We start from the raw sequence: 22,022 nt of genomic DNA, 5'->3' as shown, positions 1-22,022 counted from the left end.
GACAAACGTTGGAGGAGTGGGTTTTCTGAGGGGGTCCTTGGTGCTTTCTGAGCTTGTTTGTTTTCTTGCAGACGTTTCGTTACCCAAATAGGTAGCATCATCAGTACTAGAAGGGGGAGGAAGAGGAGATGATGATGATGGTGGGGTCCGTGATTCAAAACAGACACAGAATAATAGTGTTGGACGGGACCTTGGAGGTCCTCTAGTCCAACCCCCCCCCTGCTCAAGCAGGAGATCCTACACCATTCCAGACAAATGGATGTCCAATCTCTTCTTCAAAACCTCCAGGGTGGTCTGTGGTTCCTAATTTGTGCTACACCAGCAAAACCTCCCGTTCCTTTCTCTATCTGAAACTTAATTGTTTTCCTGAAAATTACATTCTTTAGCAAGTGAATGCTGTCATTGCTAGTCAGAGGTTCCTTTCTTAAACGGCATCCTAAGAACTGTTTTCTTCTCGTTGAACTTGTTTTCTGTTGAGGGAGGTCTCACCCTACGGAAACTTGAAGATGTCACCTCAACCCGCCATGGGTCGGTGGCTGACAGATTTAATAAATAAGAAACCAAAAACAAGCAGCCTACGTCCCAAGGCTGAAGAGAGGTGGACGGGTCAGGGGTTGGGTTGGTGCCCTCCATGGAAGGAGACCATCTCTGCCTCGTACCGAAACGGGCAGAGACGGATGAGGTAGGACGCGTGTGTGGCCTTAGAGCTTCATGCCTTGGTTGGAGAAGACCCAGAACATCTCCCAAGCAAGGGATGAGGGTGGTGGGGACAAAAGTCCTCTCGGGGTGTCCCTCACAGCAGAGAATGCAAAATGAGGACGAGGAGGCAGAGGGCCAGGGTGGCCACGATGAAGAAGATGCTTGCAATCCAAATAGCTTCTTCGTGACCTTTCAGCTGTTGAGGGGCTTCAGCCGGGATCCTGTTGGTGAGGTTCAGCATGTAGCCCAAGGCCCAACCGATGTCCGAATTGGCGGCCTGTGGGGAAAGAGAGAGTGTGTGTGGGGGGAGAAACCTTGAGAATAGGTGAGAGGAGAATGAGAAGAAGACCTCACCTCTTCCCTGGATGCACCTTGTTCCCTTCCTCCCCACCTTGGTCAATTTTAGACTGAATTAAACGGTTGCCGTTTCATGTTTTAATGTTTCTTATGGGATTTTAATGATGGTAAAACTGCCCAGGTGAGATATTTTGATCAATGAACAGGTGGGTGTCCCGACTGGAGAAATGGGCACAACGGTGAAGACCAACACAGAGACTTTGGCAGGTTACACCATGAACGGAAACAAATTCACGGGGTCCCTGCCCCCTGAGGCCGTCTCACCTGCATTTGGAAGGCGATGTTCTGCCAGGTGTCGTTTTGGAAGCCATAACCGTCCAATAAAAGGGTCAGGATGTAGTTGGCACTGGCACAGTAATTCTTCAGGTGGAAGGGCTTCTCGCGAGGGTAACTGGTGCTCAGCTGGGAGAAAGGGAATCTTAATGGAAATGGGCAGGATGGCTTTGGCGTATCATCAGCCTCAAAAGTCTGAATAATCAGAAGGAAGGAAGGAAGGAAGGAAGGAAGGAAGGAAGGAAGGAAGGAAGGAAGGAAGGAAGGAAGGGAAGGAAGGAAAGGAAAGAAGGAAGGAAAGGAAGGAAGGAAGGAAGGAAGGAAGGAAGGAAGGGAAGGAAGGAAAGGAAGGAAGGAAGGAAGGAAGGAAGGAAGGAAGGAAGGAAGGAAGGAAGGAAGGAATATACATACATACACATACACTCACATATACATACATACGAGAGAGAGAGGGAAAGATGGACAGACAGACAAGTTGAGTGGATGGATGGATGGGTAAATTGACTAGATAGACAGGTGACAAACAGACAGATTAAGTGGATGGATGGATTTGAATAGAGATAGATCTAAGATAGATAAGACAGATGATACGATAGATAGATAGATAGATAGATAGATAGATAGATAGATAGATAGATAGATAGATAGATAGATAGATAGATAGATAGATAGATTGATAGATGAGTAGGTAGGTAGATAGGTAGGTAGGTAGATGGACACACAGAGAGATAAAATACTTACATCTTTCCATGTTCTGGCACAGAAAATCTGTATGGCTTTCTCTACAGTGGCCAATGGACTAGTGACTGTCAGGTTCAAAAAGCGGAAAGTGTAGTAATATGCAGAAAAGGCCTGGAAGATTTTAAAACAATACATAAACGTCCCAATGGAAATTCCTCACCATATCTGCAACAGGGTGGAGATCTCACCTGAATTAGCTAAGCAGTCACGAGAGCCAAGCAGGAACATAGCTAGACCAAGAACCCCAATTCTCTTTTGTTCCCTCCCCACCCCTTTTTTTTTTAAGAGACTGGTACAAGCCGAGGCTGTCTCAAATAGCCTATTTCTTTGGCAAGCCCCAAAGCTTAGAGATTAGTAATGGGCTGGAGCAAGAATTTAAAGATTTCCTACTTCCAGACTCCAAATCGGAGAGATATAATTCCTGCCTCTAATTTATGGAACGGATGCTCCAAACTAGAGGTAGTCCTTGACTTAGTGACAGTTCATTTAGTGACCGTCTGAAGCTACAGCTGCACTGAAAAAGGTGACTTATGACCATTTTTCACACTTTTCACACTTGCAGCAATCCTCATGATCAGGCGATCAAAATTCGGAACGCTTGGCAATTTGGCTCGTATTTATGGCAGCCGCAGTGTCCCCCCGGGTCACGTGATCCCCTTTGTGTGGCCTTCGGACAACAAAGCCTCTTCACTTTACAAACTGCATGACTAACTTCACAACTGCAGAGATTCACTGAGCACCGGGGACAAGAGAGTTTGCAAAATGGTTGTAACACTGACTTAACAAAGGGTCTCATTTTGCAGCAGAAATCTTGGGCTCAAGTAAAGGGCTGTTCCCAAATCTCAGAGCACGCCCCTAAACCCAATTCCCTGATCCAGGAATTCGGGAATTGGTTAGCAAGACCTCTTACCAGAAACTTCCCGTTGACTCTCGGCTGGTAGGTCCCCTCAAAGCCGCAGGACGACGGGTCTCGACAGCCGGTGAAGTTGAAAATCGCTTTGAGCTTTTCCCGGCAAAGCGTGACGTTCCCTTTGCCCACTAGAGTTACGTTCCCCGAAGATGCGGTTGGGGGCAGAGGCTTGGTACAGGGGTTTCTAGAGAGAGATGCCCTCTGTACTATTTCTTCGTAGCCTTTTGGGTAGCAGGGATGACCCACCTCAACGCTGACGGGTCCATCCTGAAAGCGACACACACGCCAATTGTCAGGCACGAAGGACCAGATCCACAGCGGAAGGACCAGTTAAGCTGATCTGTTGCTAAATGCTCGAGCACAGACTTACAGAACAACAGAGCTGGAAGGGACCTTGGAGGTCTTCTAGTCCAACCCCCTGCTCAAGCAGGAGATCCTATACCATGCCAGACAAGTGGCTGTTCACTTCTTAAAAACCTCCACAAATGGAGCACCCACAATTTCCGGAGGCAAGCTCTTCCGCTGGTTAATTGTTCTCACTGTCAGGAAATTTCTCCTCAATGCTAGCAGGATTTAACTAATGAAATCCTTAATTCCAGGAGGATTTTACTGATTTCACTTTAGCTTAACTCACAATCAGAGTTAGAGAAGGGTCAACGGAGTTCACGAGAGAGATTGGATTCAGCTCGCTGGTGCCTATGTGGGGATTCTAGGCTGATCCCTCTTTTGACTCCACCCCGGGTTCTGCCATTCCTTCTCCTACACAGAATTAGGCCAATATTAGTTCGAAAAAAATGGGGTTGGGGGTCTCCAGGGAAGCCCCCTTTCTAAAAAAAACAGCCAGAAAAAAAACCAAGAAGGCAGCAAGTCAAATGAAATGCCTCAGTCCTAGAGTTATTCTCTCAACCACCCCATCTCCCTGTGGTCAAAACAGGGAGCGGTTGGCCCATCAAATATGTCCCTTATTTTATGGATTTATTAAATTTTTACACCTAAGTTGACTGGGTATTGGACAGCAAAAAAGTAAACACATAAAAGTAAAGTAAACACATAAAAGCCAGTTCCGAACAGAATTCGGAACAAGGTGAACATTTGCAAGTTAAAAAAAAAAAAATGGCAATCATAGTTCAAAACTTCAGAAGACTAAAAAAAGCCAACAAGGATTAGCCCCTGAGCCACCAGCCATCCCTAGAATTGCATTTTAGATATCCACACACACACCCCAGACTACTTGGCACAGCTGGGTCTTCACACTTTTCCAGGAAACCTGAAAAGTGGGGTGCTTTTCTTTATCTCCCCACCCTTCCCGGTGGCTTCCAAGTCACCATCGGGCTCACTTACAAGGATCAACCGGATCACCCGCTGGAAGGCTTCGTTTTGGCCGTAGCAGAGGTAGCTGTGGCTATAGATGGTGTAGTCGAAGCCGTAGAGGCGGAACTGCAGGGCTTCGGATGGATCTGCGATTGGGCCAGCCGGGATGAAGCTGATCTGGGTGGAGGCTCCTCCGAGGTCCAGGGCTCCCAAGATATTGGCTGAGGGAGGACGGATCCAGTCTCGGTCTTTTGCCGAGTACTGGAGAATAGAATAGAATATTTGGAAGGGACCTTGGAAGTCATCTAGTCCAACCCCCTGCTCAAGCAGGAGACCCTATACCATTTCAGACAAGTGGCTGTCCAGTCTCTTCTCAAAAACCTCCAGTGATGGAGCACCCACCACTTCTGAAGGCAAGCTGTTCCACTGATTAATTGTTCTCACTGTCAGGAAGCTTCTCTTTAGTTCTAGGCTGGATCTCTCCTTGGATACTTTAGTTTACCTTCAATTACCCCGAGCCCATCCCTACCTGTGTGAAGGAGTTCAGCAGATAGTTGATGGTGATCCAGCCAAAGGCCCCTTCTTCTTTCCCGCTGATAATTCGAGCACCTTGGAAATTCACAGGATATTTCTGGATCGTTTGTGAGACCGCCTCCAAAATCTGCGCTGCGGCTGACTTGTTCTGTGTCCTGCAGAATCGTTCACACAGAAAGGTGTGAGTTTTTGCCTTCACGAGGACGAGAAACATAGAAATCCTTGGCTGACAGCTACCCTTGAGACCAGAGTGTTCAGTGCTACGGCGCTTGTTATGGTGCAAAGCCAGTTCTGTTTGCATTAATAAACAACGATTAAACAAACCTGACTTTAGCACCATGTTTGCACCCTTTATTTATTATTGAATTGATTTGCTGCCTGACTTTTTGTACCTGAGCAGTCGCATGCCTGCTGTAGCTCCCAAGTAAACTGGTGACTCTTGCTGTCTTTCTGGAGGGATAACTCTGATTGCTGCATTCAGACATTCCCGCAGAGAACCACCAGCCTGTGGAGGGTTACTGGTGTAGCTTGAGATTCCAGGTCCTGTGACGACCAAAAACAAGGTGAGAAAAGGAGGAGGAGAAGGAGGAGGAAGAGAAGGAGGAGGAGGAGGAGGAGGTCATCCTTGATGCTCTAAGAGTTTGGTTGTTTTCTTGCAGACATTTCATTACCCAACTAGGAATGTAGCATCTTCAGTGCTACATCACCTAGTTTGGTAATGTATATTCTTTGCTATTGAATACTCCATCTCACCTTCCACAGACACCATAATACATCTCAGAATAATGAAAAAAAAAAGCTGACCTTTGACATTGCAGGAGAACATCTGGCTAACCATGCCCGTATTGTTTTCCTTCTCTTCCGGCCACTGGTATACAAAGAGGGACGTGTGCGATGAACCAGCATCAAACACCAAGCCATACTGGAAAAGAGTCATTCAGAAATAAAATAGTCAGATCGGAGAACCTCTTACCACGTTCTCTGCAAATAACATCCCAAGCTAAGTTTTTTTTTTTTTCTGAAGTTGGAAATTCGGTCCAGCTATTACTACAGACAGGCCTAAGTTGTACTGTGCAATATACTTTGTAAGGAGAAAATAAAGCTATAACATTGTTATGGAAAAGCAATTTTTGTTCAACAATTATAAGAAAATGTTTATGGTCTTCAGTGTATTCATTAGTAAATTTAAATGAAAAGGAACTATATTTTGTTAACTTTAGTGAAAGTAGGAGCCTATATCCGCAGAAAAGTTTTTTTTTTTTAAAATGCAATTCCAGCATTTTAAAAAGTGGTTTGAAATGAAACAATTTAGACAGCTGTCTAAATTGCGAAGGCAGTGTTCCAGAGATCAACCACCACATTCAAATAGATAAGATAGTTCAAATAGATATTCTGGTTTTTCTTGTCTTGGACTTGAAGGCATCTTGAAGACCCCAATCTTCCACTCCTCAAATTGAATTGGAGTCAGTCTTTCCAACCCTGATTCGCTCCTTTAACCATCGTGCCACGTGGACTCCCAAGCGCTTTGCGCACTCACCTTGTTCTCAGAAGGTTGTGTGATGTTGTGGATTTTCACCAAGCTGAGGATCAGAGCAATCAGAGAAAAGATACCCAAAAGAGTCAGACCTCCATGGAGATACCATTTGTTCCATTTGGAGCCCATTTCTGAGAGGACAAAAAAAAAAACCAAAAACAAATCAGGAATGCGTTGGGAGTTCCCAACTCAAAGAGTCACAACGATAACTCTAAAGAAACTCAATTCAGGTTCCTTCTGATTTTGGAAATATAAACCGGTGATGGGCCAGGTTAGTGGGGTGTGGATCCTGGAGAACCTCTTCTGGAAATCCATATAATCTCCTCCTCCTCCTCCTCCTCCTCCTCCTCCTCCTCCCTACCCTTTCTGAGATCCTGGCGTTTGGGCATCCTACTTCATGAGAAACAGTTCTGTGCCACCAGGTTCTCCAGCTCAAATCCAAGAAGGGAGAAGACGACAGATCCCTTCTGAGTCTTGAATTCAATTGCATTTGCATTCCAAATCAATTAGGGTGACTGTGGCTTCCTTCTAGCCACGTATTTCCTTTGTCCTAGGCACGCCAGGTAGAGATGCCCCTTTTGACCACCTGCAAGGCTGCCCAACCAAAATCATTGTAGGCCATCAAGTTGCGGAAGGCTGTCGGCAGCCTTCTTCCTTTCTTCCCAGCTTCAGAGAACAACTCAAGCTGGGATGACAAGGGAGCTTAGCCCAAGGAAGGATTAACCTCCTGCTCTTGGCACCTGTGTTAATTTGCTTGGGGGGGGGGGAGTCTGAATGGGGCTGCAAACTGCAGGAGGGAAAACCCTGCACAACGAGGCAGAGTGTAGCCATCGTTGCTTCAAGGAAATATATGTATTTTTCAGTTTTATGTTCTGCTTTTGAGGTTTGGGAGCTGAGGAAAACCTCATCTGATAAGCCTGGGAATTAGAACATTTCCAGTCTGGTTGCAAAAATACAGACTGCTCTGGAGTGAATTGAACCTTTTCCCTCTTCTGCTGAGCCCTGTTTGAAGCTGGTAAAGATGGGCCCAAAAGGAAGGAAGGAAGGAAGGAAGGAAGGAAGGAAGGAAGGAAGGAAGGAAGGAAGGAAGGAAGATCTGACACTGTTTCAGAATATAAATTTAGGAATATAAAAGAGGAGGAGGAGGAGGAGGAGGAGAAGAGGAGGAGGAGGAGGAGGAGGAGGAGGAGGAGGAGGAGGAGGAGGAGGAGGAGGAGGAGGAGGAAGAAGAAGGAGAAGGAGAAGGAGAAATAAAGTTTACAGATGTTGAGATGTTAGGCTGACTAGTAACTAAATGTAGCTTCTGGCAACCAATATTTAACCCATATGGTTTGCATCCTGTTGGACAAAAAGAAAATAAAAGAATCAGAAAAAGTCACCAAGGACATTAGCTTCCCATTTGATCTCATCTAGTGAACATTCTTGTTTAGACAGTGTGCGTCTACATCTATATATAGAAACAGGGACAATCAAATGAGTTGATTGAGCTGCTGGACTTCAGCCAAGAAACCAACCTTGTGCCAACAGAATTACCACATTCCAAAGAGCTGTAAAAAGATGGGCAAGGGGGCCCCCTTGCCAACTGATGTCAGCCACTCCCATCTCACGCAAATTCCAGCTGGCTTTTGTGTCCAAGGCAGAATCAGAACTCGCCTCTTGGTTTCTAATGTAATGCCCTCCACGGCTATGTCAAATTGGCTCTTTGTGACACATATAAGAACAGGGGGATTGTTGCTAATTTCATTTTTTTTTTTTTTACTCTTGTCCATCACTGGAGGTTTAAAAAAAAAAAAAAAAGATTGGACATGAATTTGTCCAGAATGATATAAGGTCTCCTGCTTGAGCAAGGGGTTGGACTAGAAGACCTCCAAGGTCCCTTCCAACGCTATGATTTTTTTGTCCTAAACCCCTCTGGAAAGTCCATATCTGCAGTGGGGCAGCATCTCATGGTATCAAACCAGAATACCTTAAGTGCCACTTGAGGTTGCTTTGGTTTCTTTCCCCCCCCCCAAATACATCAAAAGATGATTATCAGTGTAGCTTTCACAAGCTTAGCTACACACCGCTCTCTTTTGTTTCAGCTGGAACAAAAGGATTTCAAAAGAAATCCAGGAAGGAAGTGGGTACAATGGCGGACACAAAGAGATCTAGAAACTTTGTGGGCAGTTAAGCCCATTAAACCCAAAGCTGAAAATTACTTAATGACACCCTTGGAAAGCATTTTTTTTTTTAATGCTGTCCTACTCCCTTGAGAAGCTAAATTAACCCTACGCCACACTGCTTCTTGCAAAGCGGCTTCTAAAGGCCGGAGGTATTGAGGTTAGGAATAATATTATTAAGGAACGATGCTTTTTAGGGAGCAGATGGATTTGCCAGAAAGTCAGAAGTTTGCAAAAGGGGATCGTATACGAGTCGGTTGATAAGCATATTTGGACAATGGTGATAGCAAACGACGTTTCAACAGTTATCTGCCTTCCAATCCTTGGGAGCCGCAAAGTTAATGTTTCAACCCGAATATATATAATAAAAAGTTGTATCTCCTGTCCATAGGAATAGTTTCAGCATTTTAATGCTTATTTCCCTCCAGTTTTAACAAGCTTCCCACAGTGGACAGCTGCAAAATGGTAATACGCAAAATGGCAAAACGGGCACTTAATTTTTAGCTCTCCTTATCTGCTCAGCCCTCATTATTTCTCTGATTTGCTCCTGTTTATTTTCTCAGCATTTAATAATTAACCTTTTGCCCAGGCAGCTGGCATTCCTAAAGGATAGGAGATATTCGAAGAATGATCTCGGATGGGAGATGAATTCAGCTGAGGGGGCCACAGGATCTTCGCCAGGTCCCGGACCACAAGATTAGCAAAACTGCTAACCGATCCAAGTGAATCTAGTCATAAGGCTGGAAGAAACAAGCGTAAGGGATCTCCCCCACACCTTTTATCTGATCTACTTATGCTTTCAAGTGAAGGTTGTTTGTTTAAACAGAAAGGGGAAAGGCTAAGGGTGAATAGAACTTTCTCATCATCTTAGTTAATTTTTAATATATAATTTCTAATGTATAATATACAATCCAGTCAGTTCAGCCCGCAGCAAAACAGTTTCCATCTTCAGTTTATTCCGTAATATCTGTACCAAAACAAATGTTGTGTCAGCTGACAACTCAAAGAGTTTCTACCCATTTCAGGATGACAGAATAACAGTGTTGAAAGGGACCTTGGAGGTCATCTAGTCCAACCCCCTGCTCAGGCAGGAAGCCCTATACTATTTCAGACGGTTGTCCAATCTCTTCTTAAAAACCTCCAGTGTTGGAGCATCCACAGCTTCTGGAGGGAAGCCCTTCCACTGATTAATTGTTCTCACTGTCAGGAAATTTCTCCTTAGTTCCAGGTTGCTTCTCTCCTTGATCAGTTGCCATCCGTTGCTTCTTGTCCTGCCTTCAGCTGCTTTGGGGAACTGCTTGACCCCCTTTTCTTTGGGGCAACCCCTGAGATATTAGAAGACTGTTATGATGTCACTCCTGGTCCTTCTCTTCATAAGAGTAGTCATTCACAATTCCTGCAACCATTTTTCGTATTTCAGCCTCCAGTCCCCTGATTATCTGTGTTGCTCTTCTCTGCACTCTTTCCAGAGTCTCAACCTTTTATATATATATATTGTGGTGACCAAAATTGGATACAATATTCTAAGGGTGGTCCAAACAGATCTGCTGCAGATCCCGTCAACCAAAGAGGATCCTGTAGTGGACTCTGGTGTATGACACATTTTCCCTTTGGAGATTGGAATGACCCCAACACTGTTAGACTTTCATAAGGCCCTAAAAACCTGGTTATTTTTTTTTAAACTGTAAGCCACCTAGAGTCCTTGGCTGAGATGGGCAAGTAGGAGGAGGAGGAGGTGGTGGAGGAGGAGCAGAAGAAGCAGAAGCAGAAGAAGCAAAAGCAGAAGAAGAAGAAGGAGAGGAGGAGGAGGAGGAGGAGGAGGAGGAGAAGAAGAAGAAGAAGAAGAAGAAGAAGAAGAAGAAGAAGAAGAAGAAGAAGAAGAAGAAGAGAAGAAGAAGAAGAAGAAGAAGAAGAAGAAGAAGAAGAAGAAGAAGAAGAAGAAGAAGAAGAAGAAGAAGAAGAAGAAGAAGAAGAAGAAATAATAATAATAATGTGCCTTCTCCTTTAGGTACTAAAATATCTAAAAGAAACGAAAAACCAGAAGAAACAGAAGGAGAAGAAAGACAAGCTCTCCCCCCCCTGTACCACATTGCCCCCCAAAGGGAAGAGAAGGAGAGTTGTCCTCACTTACCTCCAGAGAGCAGAAAGTAGGTCTTCTCAGGAACCGGGGCAGAATAGCACCAGGAAATGGGGAGCAGCTCTCCGTTGTGAGGTTACACACTGGCCGATTCCGGTGCCAAGCTTGCTTGTGGACGGAGATTAATGCCGCTGGGTCAACTCCTCGTGTTTCCCCTCCCTCCCTCCCTTCCTAGCCTCAGAGGTCCTCTTAGGCAACACCCCTCCTATACACACACACACACACACACAACACTGGAGCACATCCTGCTCACAGGTTTTGTTTACCATTTTTTTTCCCCCAGCAAAGCACGTCAGGTTGTAACACTTTCTCCACCGAAATGTTTGCTTGCTGAGTTTCCAAGCCGTCCAGGTGAGCATCTTAGAGGAATGTGTGCAATAGAGAAATTTCAGGGAGAGGGCTCACACAATTTTTGAGGCCCCGAAAGGCCATTGCTTTCCGGGCTGTGGATGAAAAAAAAAAGAGGAAGGAAGGAAGGAAGGAAGGAAGGAAGGAAGGAAGGAAGGAAGGAAGGAAGGAAGGAAGGAAAGGAAGGAAGGAAGGTTCAATTCATCTCTGATCTGGCTTGGGGGAGAAAGAAGAAATCCTATACAAAGCTCTGGAGAGTTTGTTGATCTGTAAACAGTAGCACACTCTGGAGAGTTCAGCCTTTATTTCAAGTTTAGGAGCGCGGTGGAAATGTTTTGATGCCAACTTGGCGGCTGACTCCTGGAGAAGGCATGGGGAAGCTACTTCAGCCAGAGAGGTAGAAGGGATGAATTGATAGATGACCGATGGATAGATGAAAGATAGACCAATAGACAGACACAGATAGCTTATAGATGATCGAATGGATAGTTAGCTGGGTAAGTAGACTGATGATTGAAATAGATAGATAGATAGATAGATAGATAGATAGATAGATAGATAGATAGATAGATAGATATAGGTAGGTAGGTAGGTAGGTAGGTAGGTAGGTAGGTAGGTAGGTAGGTAGGTAGGTAGATAGACGGATGGAGAGAGAGAGAGATGATAGGAGAATGGAGAAATTTATTACTATAATTCTATTTTTATTCTGCCTTTTATTTATATTTATATTTATATTTGTATTTGGATGGATAGATAGATAGATAGATAGATAGATAGATAGATAGATAGATAGATAGATAGATAGATAGATAGATAAAGAAAAGTAATAATAATAGCTAGATGTTGTTTTGCAGCTCCGAAGTCAGGCTACTTGGCAGTGTTAACCACAAGAGCCTGCACATAATCTGGAAATTAACTGCTTGTTTCAATTCATGCTTATGCCTCTACAGTAAGTTCCAAGAAAGCAGGCACTGTGCGTTAAGGAAACTTGCACATATTTGCTAATAAAAAAAAAAAAACCAGCTTAAAGGGCAAAGGTAATTTCAAAGGAAGGGAGGACTGTAAAGGTAGGGAAATTCCGAAAAGAGGAGAACTGGGCATACCGGAAAGATTGTGAATGGTGTGGTGCTCGTCAAATGGGATGACGTGAGAAGGACTTGCGCTTTGGGCCGAGGGAATAAAATGCTTTTTGAAATCTGTTTCGGGGTGTGCCTACTGGTTAGCCACCCGCACTTGCAAGAATGTATTTTTTCTATAAAGTGCTTGGACAGATAGAGATAGATAGATAGATAGATAGATAGATAGATAGATAGATAGATAGATAGATAGATAGATAGATAGATAGTAGCTAGGTAGACAGACAGACAGACAGGGAATCTTCAAAGGGCATTGCTGAGGACCTGTTTTACAGGACTTTGTTGAATTTGGCCAAGGAAAGAGAATCAACCAGAAAAGCTAATGATCTTTGAGTGTGCTTGATTACACAAAGCCCTAGAAGAGGGAGGATAAATGGGGAGTTCTAATAATAATAATGATGATGATGATGATAAAGTTGGAAGGGACCTTGGAGGTCGTCTAGTCCAACCCCTGCTCAGGCAGGAAACCCTATACCATTTCGGACAAATGGCTGTCCAGTTTCTTCTTAAAAACTTCCAGTGTTGGAGCATTCACAACTTCTGGAGGCAGGTTGTTCCACTGGTTAATTGTCCTCACTGTTATGAAGTTTCTCCTTAGTTCTAGGTTGCTTCTCTCCTTGATCAGTTTCCATCCGTTGCTTCTTGTCCTGCCTTCTGTTCTGCTCTGTTAAAAGGGTGCTGCATCTCTAGTCAGTGTGGGGTCCTTGGTGCTCTCTGAGCTTGGTGGTTTTCTTACAGATGTTTCTTCACCCGACTGGATAACATAATCAGTGCTAGAAGGGATTTGCAGAGAGGAGGAGGAAGAGGAGTGAGGACTGTGGGGTCCTTAATTGCTCTCTGAGCTTGGCTGTCCTTGCAGACATTTCCCTATTCAACCAGGCAAAATCACCAGTGTCAGCGAAGGTACGATTTGCTTGCTGATTATGTACCACTTACAACCGCAGCCGAGCCCAACATTTATATCGTTAAGTGAGACATTTGTTAAATGAGTTTTGCCCCATTTTACCACCTTTCCTGCCATCGTTGTTAAGTGAATCACGGCGTGTGATACGTTGGCAACCTGGTTGTTAAGTGGATTGGGCTCCCCCCCTTGACTTTGCTTGTCAGAGGGTCACAAAAGGGGATCACGTAACCCCCCCGGGGACACACTGCGACCATCGTAAATGTGAGTCAGTTGTCAAGTATCCGAATGTAAATCCCGGGACCCGGGGGATGCTGCAGCAGTCACAAGTGTGGAAAAAGCTCCTAAGTTGCTTTTTTCAGTGCCTTTATAGCTTCAAACGGCCACTAAATGAAGTGTTGTAAGCCGAGAATTATCTGTAACAGATAAACGGGGATTTGCACCAGACAAACCACCAAGCGGAAATCAACATCCCCATCAAAGAACGACAAAGGAGAAAACCACACTCCGATCCCCTAAACAGGAAGCAAACCCCACACTCACTAACACTGAGAACGTTACCTAGTGGAGTAACGCAACGTCTGCGGGAAAGCTTGCGTGTGAGCAACCAGCACCTTTGGACTCCACCTGGTTGGGAGGTTTGCGTGGGTGGAATTCCGGGACGGTTTTTATTTCTGCCCTTGATTGACACGGGCCAACCATCCAGATGTGTCCATCTGGCTGATTCTCACAGGCACCCTGAGCCTGGCACGAAAGGAATGTTGGCTTGGGGAACTCTGCAGCATGGTGCACACACACACAGACACACACACACACACACACACAAAGACATTTTTTTTTCCCCCGAAAGACAAGCTTCGTCAGACAGGGTGCTTTATGCCACGTCATCCTGCCGACGGGGATTCTTTTTGAAACTTGGCACCCAGGACTCCTGTCGCTTCAGTGAGTTCACACAAAGGTGTTGTGAGTCGCCGGACAAGGGGGCGGAGAAGAGAACCATTTGTGTCTGACTCTTCCAGATAGTCGGATAAGAGGGTGGAGAAGGAGGAGAAAAACGACAACAAAACTCGTGTCTGATCCTTCCTGATAAAGAAGGTGGAGAAGGAAACCACTGGTGTCCTTTCCCGATAGTCTCTGTTCACTTGCGGCGTTTTTTTTCTTTTCTTTTCTTTTTTTCATTTGCAAGCTTCCTCGTTGTGGTTTCAGAAAGCATGTCTGACTCTCACAGGAAATGGGATCTCAGGCAGGCAGTCCTTGACTTCCACCCGCTCACTTCGTGATCGTGCAAACTTACAAAGTGAACATCTGACCGTTTTTCGCACTCGCAATCGTTGAAGCCTCCCCATCATCACGCGATCAAAATTCGGACGCTTGGCAACGGACTCGCGTTTATGACCGCTGCAGTGTCCCCGGGGTGATGTGATCCCCTTTTGCAACCATCTGACAAGCGAAGACAGATTCACTTAACAACCGTGTGACTGAGTTAACGACTGCAGTGGTTCACTTAAGAACGGGGGTGAGAAAATGGGCCCAAACTCACTTAACAAATGTCTTGCTTAACAATATAAATCTGGGGATCAGTTGTCTGTACAAGAGCAGAAAATCCCAGGTCTTCTTCTGCCTTTGCTGCTCTCTCCCGCTGTGCCCATCTCCAGCCTGTGTAAGTTGAGGCACCTTTCTCATAAAATCCGATGATGGAGCCAGCTACATTCTTAAGACATTTGCAATGCTTTATGACTTGTACTGAGGTATGAAAGGCCTAGAGACGAGAATTATCTGGCTCAGTTCCACCTTTTCTAGCTTGCAAGACTCGTGTCCTCCAGAATGAGTTCGAAATAGCAACAGGAAAAAGACTTAGGTAACGGATAAAGAGAATATTCGTAGCTCAGGGTTGAACTGTGGGCTTCTCGGTGCTCTCTGAGCTGGGTGGTTTTCTTGCAGACGTTTCATGACCCAACTAGGGAACATCATCAGTGCTAGAAGGGAAGGGGCATTGTGGAAAAGGGGAGGAGGAGGAGGAGGAGGAGGAGGAGGAGGAGGAGGAGGAGGAGGAGGAGGAGGAGGAGGAGGAGGAGGAGGAGGAGGAGGACTGTGGGGTCCTTGGTGCTCTCTGAGCTTGGTTTTCTTGAAGATGTTTCATGACCCATCCAGATAACATTATCAGTGCTAGAAGGGAATGGGCTTGTACAGTACATGCAAATCCCGTTCATCTTTAGCACAGATGATGTAATTGGGTAACGAAATGTCTCCAAGAAAACAACCAAGCTCAGAGAGCACCAAGGGCCCCATAGTCCTCCTCCTCCTCCTCTCCCCCACACTCCACTTCTTTCTAGCACTGATAATGTTACCTAGTTGGGTCATGAAAAGTCTGCAAAAAACCACCAAGCTCAGCGAGCACCAAGGATCCTGCAGTTCTCCTCCTCCACTCCACAAGGAAGGATAAGAAGGAAATAGAAGAAGCTACTTACTCCAAACCCTCAAAAGGGGAGAAAAAAAAATCGATGGATGCAAAATCCAGCCTTTCTCCATATTTGGTGAGAAGTCTTTGGAGATTCTCAATATTTGGTGAGATGTCTTTGGAGATTCTCAATCATCCAGATCACGGTTTCTCCCAAAGATGCTTTTCCAAAAGGCAAGTGGACTTTCTTGGGGTTTTTGTTTTTTTGTTTTTGTTTCCCTTGAAAACGTTTTCACTTCTCCTCCAATTCAGTTCGTCAGTTCCTGGGTGAGAAGCAAAAGGTTTTCAAAGAAAGAAGGGAAAAAAACTAAGAAAGTCCAGTTGCCTTTTGGGAAAAAAAAGCACCTTTGGGACATTGGGTGCGATGTTCTGCCCGTCCCACCTGCCCACACTCAACATTCCCGGGGAAGAGAAAAACGCCACGTGGGGAAGCTTCCAGCAGCACAGATCAAGGTAGGAGACAAGGAAGGAGAACAAGGCTACCGTCGTTGTCAAGGTTTATTTTTATTAAACCAACATCTGAAATGCTAAGAAACTCCCGCTTGGTTTGAAGAAACCAGCTTAGAGAAGCAACCTAGCTTGAACTGGCAGGCCCAGAAAGGTTCACCTGGCTGTGAACTGACCAAGCCACTCTTTGTTAAGGACACAAAAGGAAGAAGGTTGAGCAAGATTGAGAACATGTGATGCTGGATCTTACCCAGGAGGGACACACCGAGGGCTCCTTAAACAAGACCTACGAGAAGTCACGGATACGCTACACACAGGTCCGGTGCCCTTGGTGTCAGTCAGCAAAACACTTCTTCAGTTCATAGACTTCCCGCCGTATCCAAGAGGAGTGGACGCTCTTTGAAGAAGAGGATTGGGGGAAAAAAAAATCACATGTACGGCTGGGCTTCTACTGCAGAAAAGGCGAGCTGCCTCTCCCGTTGACGGCCGGTCTCTTCGGAAGCCGAAATGGCGGTTTTAAAGCAGGTGGATTTTCCACAGCATGCAAGAGTTGGTTGCTTTGCATGTTCCTCTTGGCTGGGACCAGTTTCCCCTCACAGGTGTCTTCAGAACACGCCAGGTGGGATACCCCAGACCCCAGTCCGTGCCGTTCCAAAATCTTCTCAAAACTGGCCAGGTTGGATACGGGAAAGTCATTTTTTTCCTCTTCTTCTTCTTTATCTGTACAGTCTTTATTTCCCAAATGACAGTTCGGTTCTTCTGCTTTGCCTCCCGAAGGCAAAGAACTCACGGCTCTTTCCCTACTCTGCACCCTTTCATCCTCACAACAACCCTGCGAGGTAGGTAAGGCTGAGGGAGGCGACTGGCCGAAGGTCACCCCGTGATTTTCATGGCTGTGTGAGGATTCGAACCTGGGGGTTTTCTGGCGAACATGCAGCACGCTGTTCGTTACACCACTGTGTTTGCTCTAGAAGGGGAACGAGAGTCTTGAGTAACCCACTCGTGGTTATGAAATGCTTAATTTTCCCTGCCAGTGTATTCCTTGAACCCATGTTCTCCATCTTTATTCAACCACTGAATCGATACAGCCTTTCAATCATCCAGAAACTGGGGACATCATAAAGCCATTCAGTTGACGTTGGGACTCTCGTGGGAAAAATATATACATCAGCCTTCTCCGTCTGGCGCCATCTTGGTAGACCATGACTACAGATCCCAGATTCATTCCTTTGGGCTGGGAATCATGGGAGCTTAGTCCTAACACCTCTAGGTAGACTGGGAAAATGTGACTTTATTTCAAAGTCCTAAGCTTGTTCCACTATCCATATGGATGAGATGTTACGATGACAACCATCTTACTCAACCAGCTACCATTTCATTGAAAGGATACGATGGGTTAGGGGCCAAATTTAACCTTGTTTCTGCCCTAATTTCAGATTTCTGCCCAAACCACCCATTACAATGACGCTGAGTCCATATCTCAGAAAGGATTACCTCTGAACCAGACACCAAAGCCTTGTTACAAAACACACTTGCACCTGGGGACCAAATGACTATGGAGAAATACATCATTGACCTCGTAGTTCCCCAATATTTATTGCTATAGACCAGGATTTGTGAGCTAGGATGCCTTCATACAAGATCATAATATTCGCAGACCACCACAAGAAGGTTTGGTGTGGGTAGAACATCTTCCTATCCTCCATGATGAGCACATAATATAGTGACCCTAGACGGCGTTGGAAGATTCAACACTCAACGTACAGCAAGTGTCTGAAGGGGTGCGATTTAGCAAGGGGTCTCTCCCGATGTTAGAGCCCAGAAGGTCCAAATGGCATCTTCTAATTCCAGATGGTTCCACACATTTAGTGCTTGTGGAGATGGTGAACCTCAAGAGTCGAAAGCCACAGGGCTTTGAGCGCTGCCCCAAGTTCACACCATGGCTTTAACCGAGTCACCAGGTTTGCGGGGCATCTGGTACCCATTGGGACGAGGCGTCCTCACTTCCTAACCTACAACCTTAACGTTTCCTGGGAAGGATCTCATCCAGGTGGGATCAAGAGCTGACCTTTTGAGACCAAGCAAGTTTGGCTAGGTGCTGCTACCACTTGGAAGCTGGTGTTGGGGCGAAGGGACCCAAATAAATCCCTGCTTAGGAGAGTCTTCTGGGCTGGACCCTGGACAACAATGTCACCACGCATCAGGAGATAAAAGTGTGTCCTGAAACAATCTTACTAGAAGAGGACTGACTTCAAAGTGACCTTGCCCATTTCCATAGCTTTCTCTAGTTGGAGAGAACCTAACTGAAGATCTGATTATCCAGAAGGTATTTTAATTCACACTTGATAGAATTTTGTTTCTATCGCACAGTTGGGAGCTACTAAATTCTTCTATGCGAATATATGAAGCATTTGCTTCCCCGTTATCAAGATGGAAAGCTCACACACATAGTTGCTCTCTATAAAAGCCCTTAAGATTCCATCAGCATCAGGCAATGCCTGAATTTTTTAAAAAAAGAGATTAACGATCAGCTCAAATGTAGCAGAAAGGTTTTACTAATCAGGCAGAGGAAAAGAGAGAAAGGTTTAAAAAGAGAAATCCGTTGTAGCTACTCCTGCAGCTAATGGCCTTAGAACCAAGGAAATAAGAATATAGACCACCCAGAAAGGCATTAGCTTCCTATGTCAAGGAAAGCTTTACTCTGCAAACTAACAGAAAACAATGAATGCATCACATCTTTTTTTCTGTTGACTTATTAGTTTCACATCCGGGTTGCTAGCCCAGAAGGGATCAAAGAAAGGGTGCCACACCCTTTGCACAAATCAGCCACATTCTCAAACTTTGGCCAGCGTCACTGACCCCCAGGATTGCAAGCCGATCTTGCTGAGATCTTGACATTCCTTCCACTAATCAATTAATCAATCAAAATAGAGCTGGAAGGGACCTTGGAGGTCTTCTAGTCCAACCCCCTGCTCAAACAGGAGATCCTTTACCATTTCAGACAAGTGGCTGTCCAAATCTCTTCTTGAAAAGCTCCGGTGTTGGAGCACCCACCACTTCTGGTGGCAAGCTGTTCCACTGGTTAATTGTTCTCCCCGTTAGGAAGTTTCTCCTGAATTCCAGGTTGCTTCTCTCTTTGGTCGGTTCCCATCCGTTGCTTCTTGTCCTGCCTTCAGGTGCTTTGGAGAATAACAGAGTTGGAAGGGACTCTGGAGGTCTTCTAGTCCAACCCCCCCCCCCCCGCTCGGGCAGGAGACCCTATTCAGTTTCAGACAAATGGCTGTCCAATCTCTTCTCCTCCGAAGCACCAGAAGGCAGGGCAAGAAGTAATGGACGAAAACTAATCACGGAGAGAAGCGACCTGGAACTAAGGAGAAATTTTCTGATAACGAGAATAATTAATCAGTGGAATAGCTTGCCTCCCGGAGTTGTGGGTACTCCATTGCTTGCAAAAATAGACTGGAGAACCGTTTGACTGGGATGGTACAAGTCTCCTGCCTTGAGCAGGGGGTTGGACTAGAAGACCTCAAAGATCCCTTTCAGTCCTATGATTCTATGTGCTCTTAAGCAATGTAGACCAAACTCTTCTCTTTCAGACAAGCAAAGAAAAAAAAAATAGCATATGCTTTTGAGGGTGGATGTGCCCATCGGTGTAAATCGCTGTATTATCTCTGTCTTTTAATTACTCATTCCTCCCAAACGTTCACCAAGGGGGTCAAGCCAGAGACAGAAAAGGACAGTAAAGGGGAATCTGGGAGAGAAACTCTTTCTATATACCTTTTATGTCCCAGGGAAGACGGAGGGACATAAAAATAAAATCACCTCCAAGACAAGCCTCAGTGGCTCTGACTTAGTTTTGGCTTAAAAAAATGTAAGGAGAGACTTGCTAGTAGCAGCTCTTGAGTGGAATAAGGACACTGGGGAGGAGAGAAGAAGAATCAGCTTTGCTTCCTCAAGATTGATGGTGTAAGGTGGAAAAAAGGCACCTAATTTCCTTTTCCTATTCTAAATTCCCAGGAGAATTGATGACCTGTAGGATTGTCAAAAGAGGTTGCAATGGCCCTGTAAATAGATTTTAAAATCTGGGGGGGGGAGATATTGATAGACTTGGAGTGTGTGTGTGGGATTGACAGTACCTGGGATGGAGAGAAATACAGGCAGTCCTCGACTTATGACAGTTCGTTTAGCGACCATCCAGCATTACAACAGCCCTGGGAGAAGCGATTTACGTCTGTTTCGCACGCTTACAACCATTGCAGCGTTCCCTGTGGTCACGTGATCAAAATTCAGACTCTTGGCAACTGGTTCCTATTTACGACGGGTTTGCAGTGTCCCAAGGCCATGTGATTCCCCTTTATGCAACCTTTGGACCAGGAAGCCAAATTCGCTTAACGGCCGTGTTACCTACTTAACAACTGCAGCGATCTACTTAACAGCTGGGGCGAGAAAGGGCGAGAAAGGGCGTAAAAGGGGGCAAACAACTTAACTTAACAACTTGTCTTCACGTAGCAGCAGACTTTTGGGCTCAATCGTGGTCGTAAGTTGAGGACTACCTGTATGGATAGGCTCGGTGCCTGGGACCGAGCCTCCTTGTTCAAGAGCAGTTGAGGGGAGACTCCGAAAGGCTGGAGGCGTGTAGTAAGGAACGGCTGCACCGACAGATCATTTGATGATTTCTTACCCACATAAGGAGGCTACTTCGGTTTATTCTGCCCTGGTTGCATAGATCAGACCGCCATCATGCATATGGGCTGTCTAATCTACCAAACCACGGCTTGGCCAAGGGCGCGTCCTACTGCCCGCAGGGGTGTACATATCCCCCCACCCACAGGAAAGAAAGAAAACCCTCAGCATGCAAAACACACACACACACAAAAAAAATAATAAAAAATAAGGCAGGACACGATTCTACACGGACGAACGGCTGCGGTAGTTTTTGCACACTGTGGGGGGGGGGAAGTGTGATAGGCACACAAAAAACAGAGGCACACAACCCTCAATAAGAAAATAAAAATCAAGAAAGTCACAGCCTCGTACACCATTCTCCCTCTCCTGATTTCACAATTAGCAAAACCAGCCTGATCCTCACGAGGCTAGAGCAAGGAATAAAGGGTTAAAATTGCCCAGCGCAGAATAGCCGGTTCTGTTAAAAGGTTGCCTGGTTGATATTTTTTTCTCCAGGTGGCACCGATGCCATATTTGGATCGATCCACCAGGAGTGAGAAATTATCAGGCGTCCTCTGCATTTGGGGAGAGCTAGGCGACGTTTTTCCGAATGAAAAAACTGGAAAATTCAGGATTTAAAAGACCTGCTTGGAGGGGGGGGGGAAAGCTGGGGTTGAATTTTCGCCCTGTTCTCTGGCAAGGTCACCTGTGCTGTCTAATTATATCTCTTTAACTGCTGCTGGAGAATGTGATGAAGATTGGAGTTTAAATGCCAGCCACCAGGTACCCTCCAGAAAGGATAAATAGAGGGGGAAAACCACGTTGAAGGCTTTGTCCGTGGGGATTCTAAGTCATCCTTGACCCAAAAAGCTGCTTTTTCCCCCCCAAAAGCACCTGTTTTTTCCCTGAAGATGTTTTGCTTCTGAGTCAGAACTGAAGAAGCTTCTTGGATGAGAAGCGAAAAGTCTTCAAGGAAAAACAAAACCAGTTTGAAAAAGCACTTTGGTTTGAACGCTTCCTTTCGCGGAGCTGTTAAAGCCAAAGAAATAATTTAGAAAATACTAATTACTACTTTCTTCCTTTTCTCTATTTTTCTCCAGAGCTTCAGACGGACGGAGACAAGTCAGCAATTCATCCCTGCTGAAGACCCCAAGTACCATCCTGGAAAAAAAATCACTATATCTCCAGAGCATATCAACTTTCTTAGCTGCTCAACTCCCCTTCCCCCCCCCCATTTAATAAAGCCAAACTATTCCTTTCCCAGCCAATTCTCCCCAGAGTGAAATCTCGGATTATTTAAATGTACAGTCACCCGCAGGGAACGAAGAAAAACTAGGATGAAGTCCGCTCAGAAACCGTTTTGGCCCAGATTTTTCCCTGGAACAAAGCAGAAAGAGAGGGTGGAGGCGTTG

The 22,022-nt window shown here is 45.4% G+C and overlaps 1 protein-coding gene across 1 annotated transcript; it reads right to left on the bottom strand.

Moving 5' to 3' along the window:
- Positions 1–56: 56 nt before the first annotated feature.
- On the bottom strand, positions 57–10,791 carry ENTPD8 (ectonucleoside triphosphate diphosphohydrolase 8). Its single transcript, XM_039322937.1, has 10 exons — positions 10,650–10,791; positions 6,363–6,490; positions 5,630–5,747; positions 5,218–5,368; positions 4,821–4,980; positions 4,322–4,552; positions 2,981–3,247; positions 2,071–2,181; positions 1,321–1,458; positions 57–976 (listed from the first exon to the last, which is right to left on the bottom strand). Exons 2-10 carry the CDS (start codon positions 6,486–6,488, stop codon positions 794–796), a joined length of 1,485 nt encoding a protein of 494 aa, XP_039178871.1. The 5' UTR covers positions 6,489–6,490; positions 10,650–10,791; the 3' UTR covers positions 57–793.
- Between the last annotated feature and the right edge of the window lie 11,231 nt (positions 10,792–22,022).

This window comes from Crotalus tigris, unplaced genomic scaffold (genome assembly GCF_016545835.1).
Source record: "Crotalus tigris isolate CLP2741 ecotype Arizona unplaced genomic scaffold, ASM1654583v1 scf7180000024153.1733885, whole genome shotgun sequence".
In the NCBI taxonomy this organism is placed as follows: Eukaryota; Metazoa; Chordata; class Lepidosauria; order Squamata; family Viperidae; genus Crotalus; species Crotalus tigris.
The sequence above is the reverse complement of the archived record's forward strand: the minus strand, read 5'-3'. Positions and strand labels throughout refer to the sequence as shown.

What these genes read in the sequence shown, in the direction of transcription:
- ENTPD8 (XM_039322937.1), bottom strand. Translation starts at nt 6,488, where the DNA reads ATGGGCTCCAAATGGAACAAATGGTATCTCCATGGAGGTCTGACTCTT. An exon ending in CACAACCTTCTGAGAACAAG is followed by an intron (nt 5,748 to 6,362) that starts GTGAGTGCGCAA and finishes ACTCTTTTCCAG; the next exon opens with TATGGCTTGGTGTTTGATGC. An exon ending in GTTCTCCTGCAATGTCAAAG is followed by an intron (nt 5,369 to 5,629) that starts GTCAGCTTTTTT and finishes TGGTCGTCACAG; the next exon opens with GACCTGGAATCTCAAGCTAC.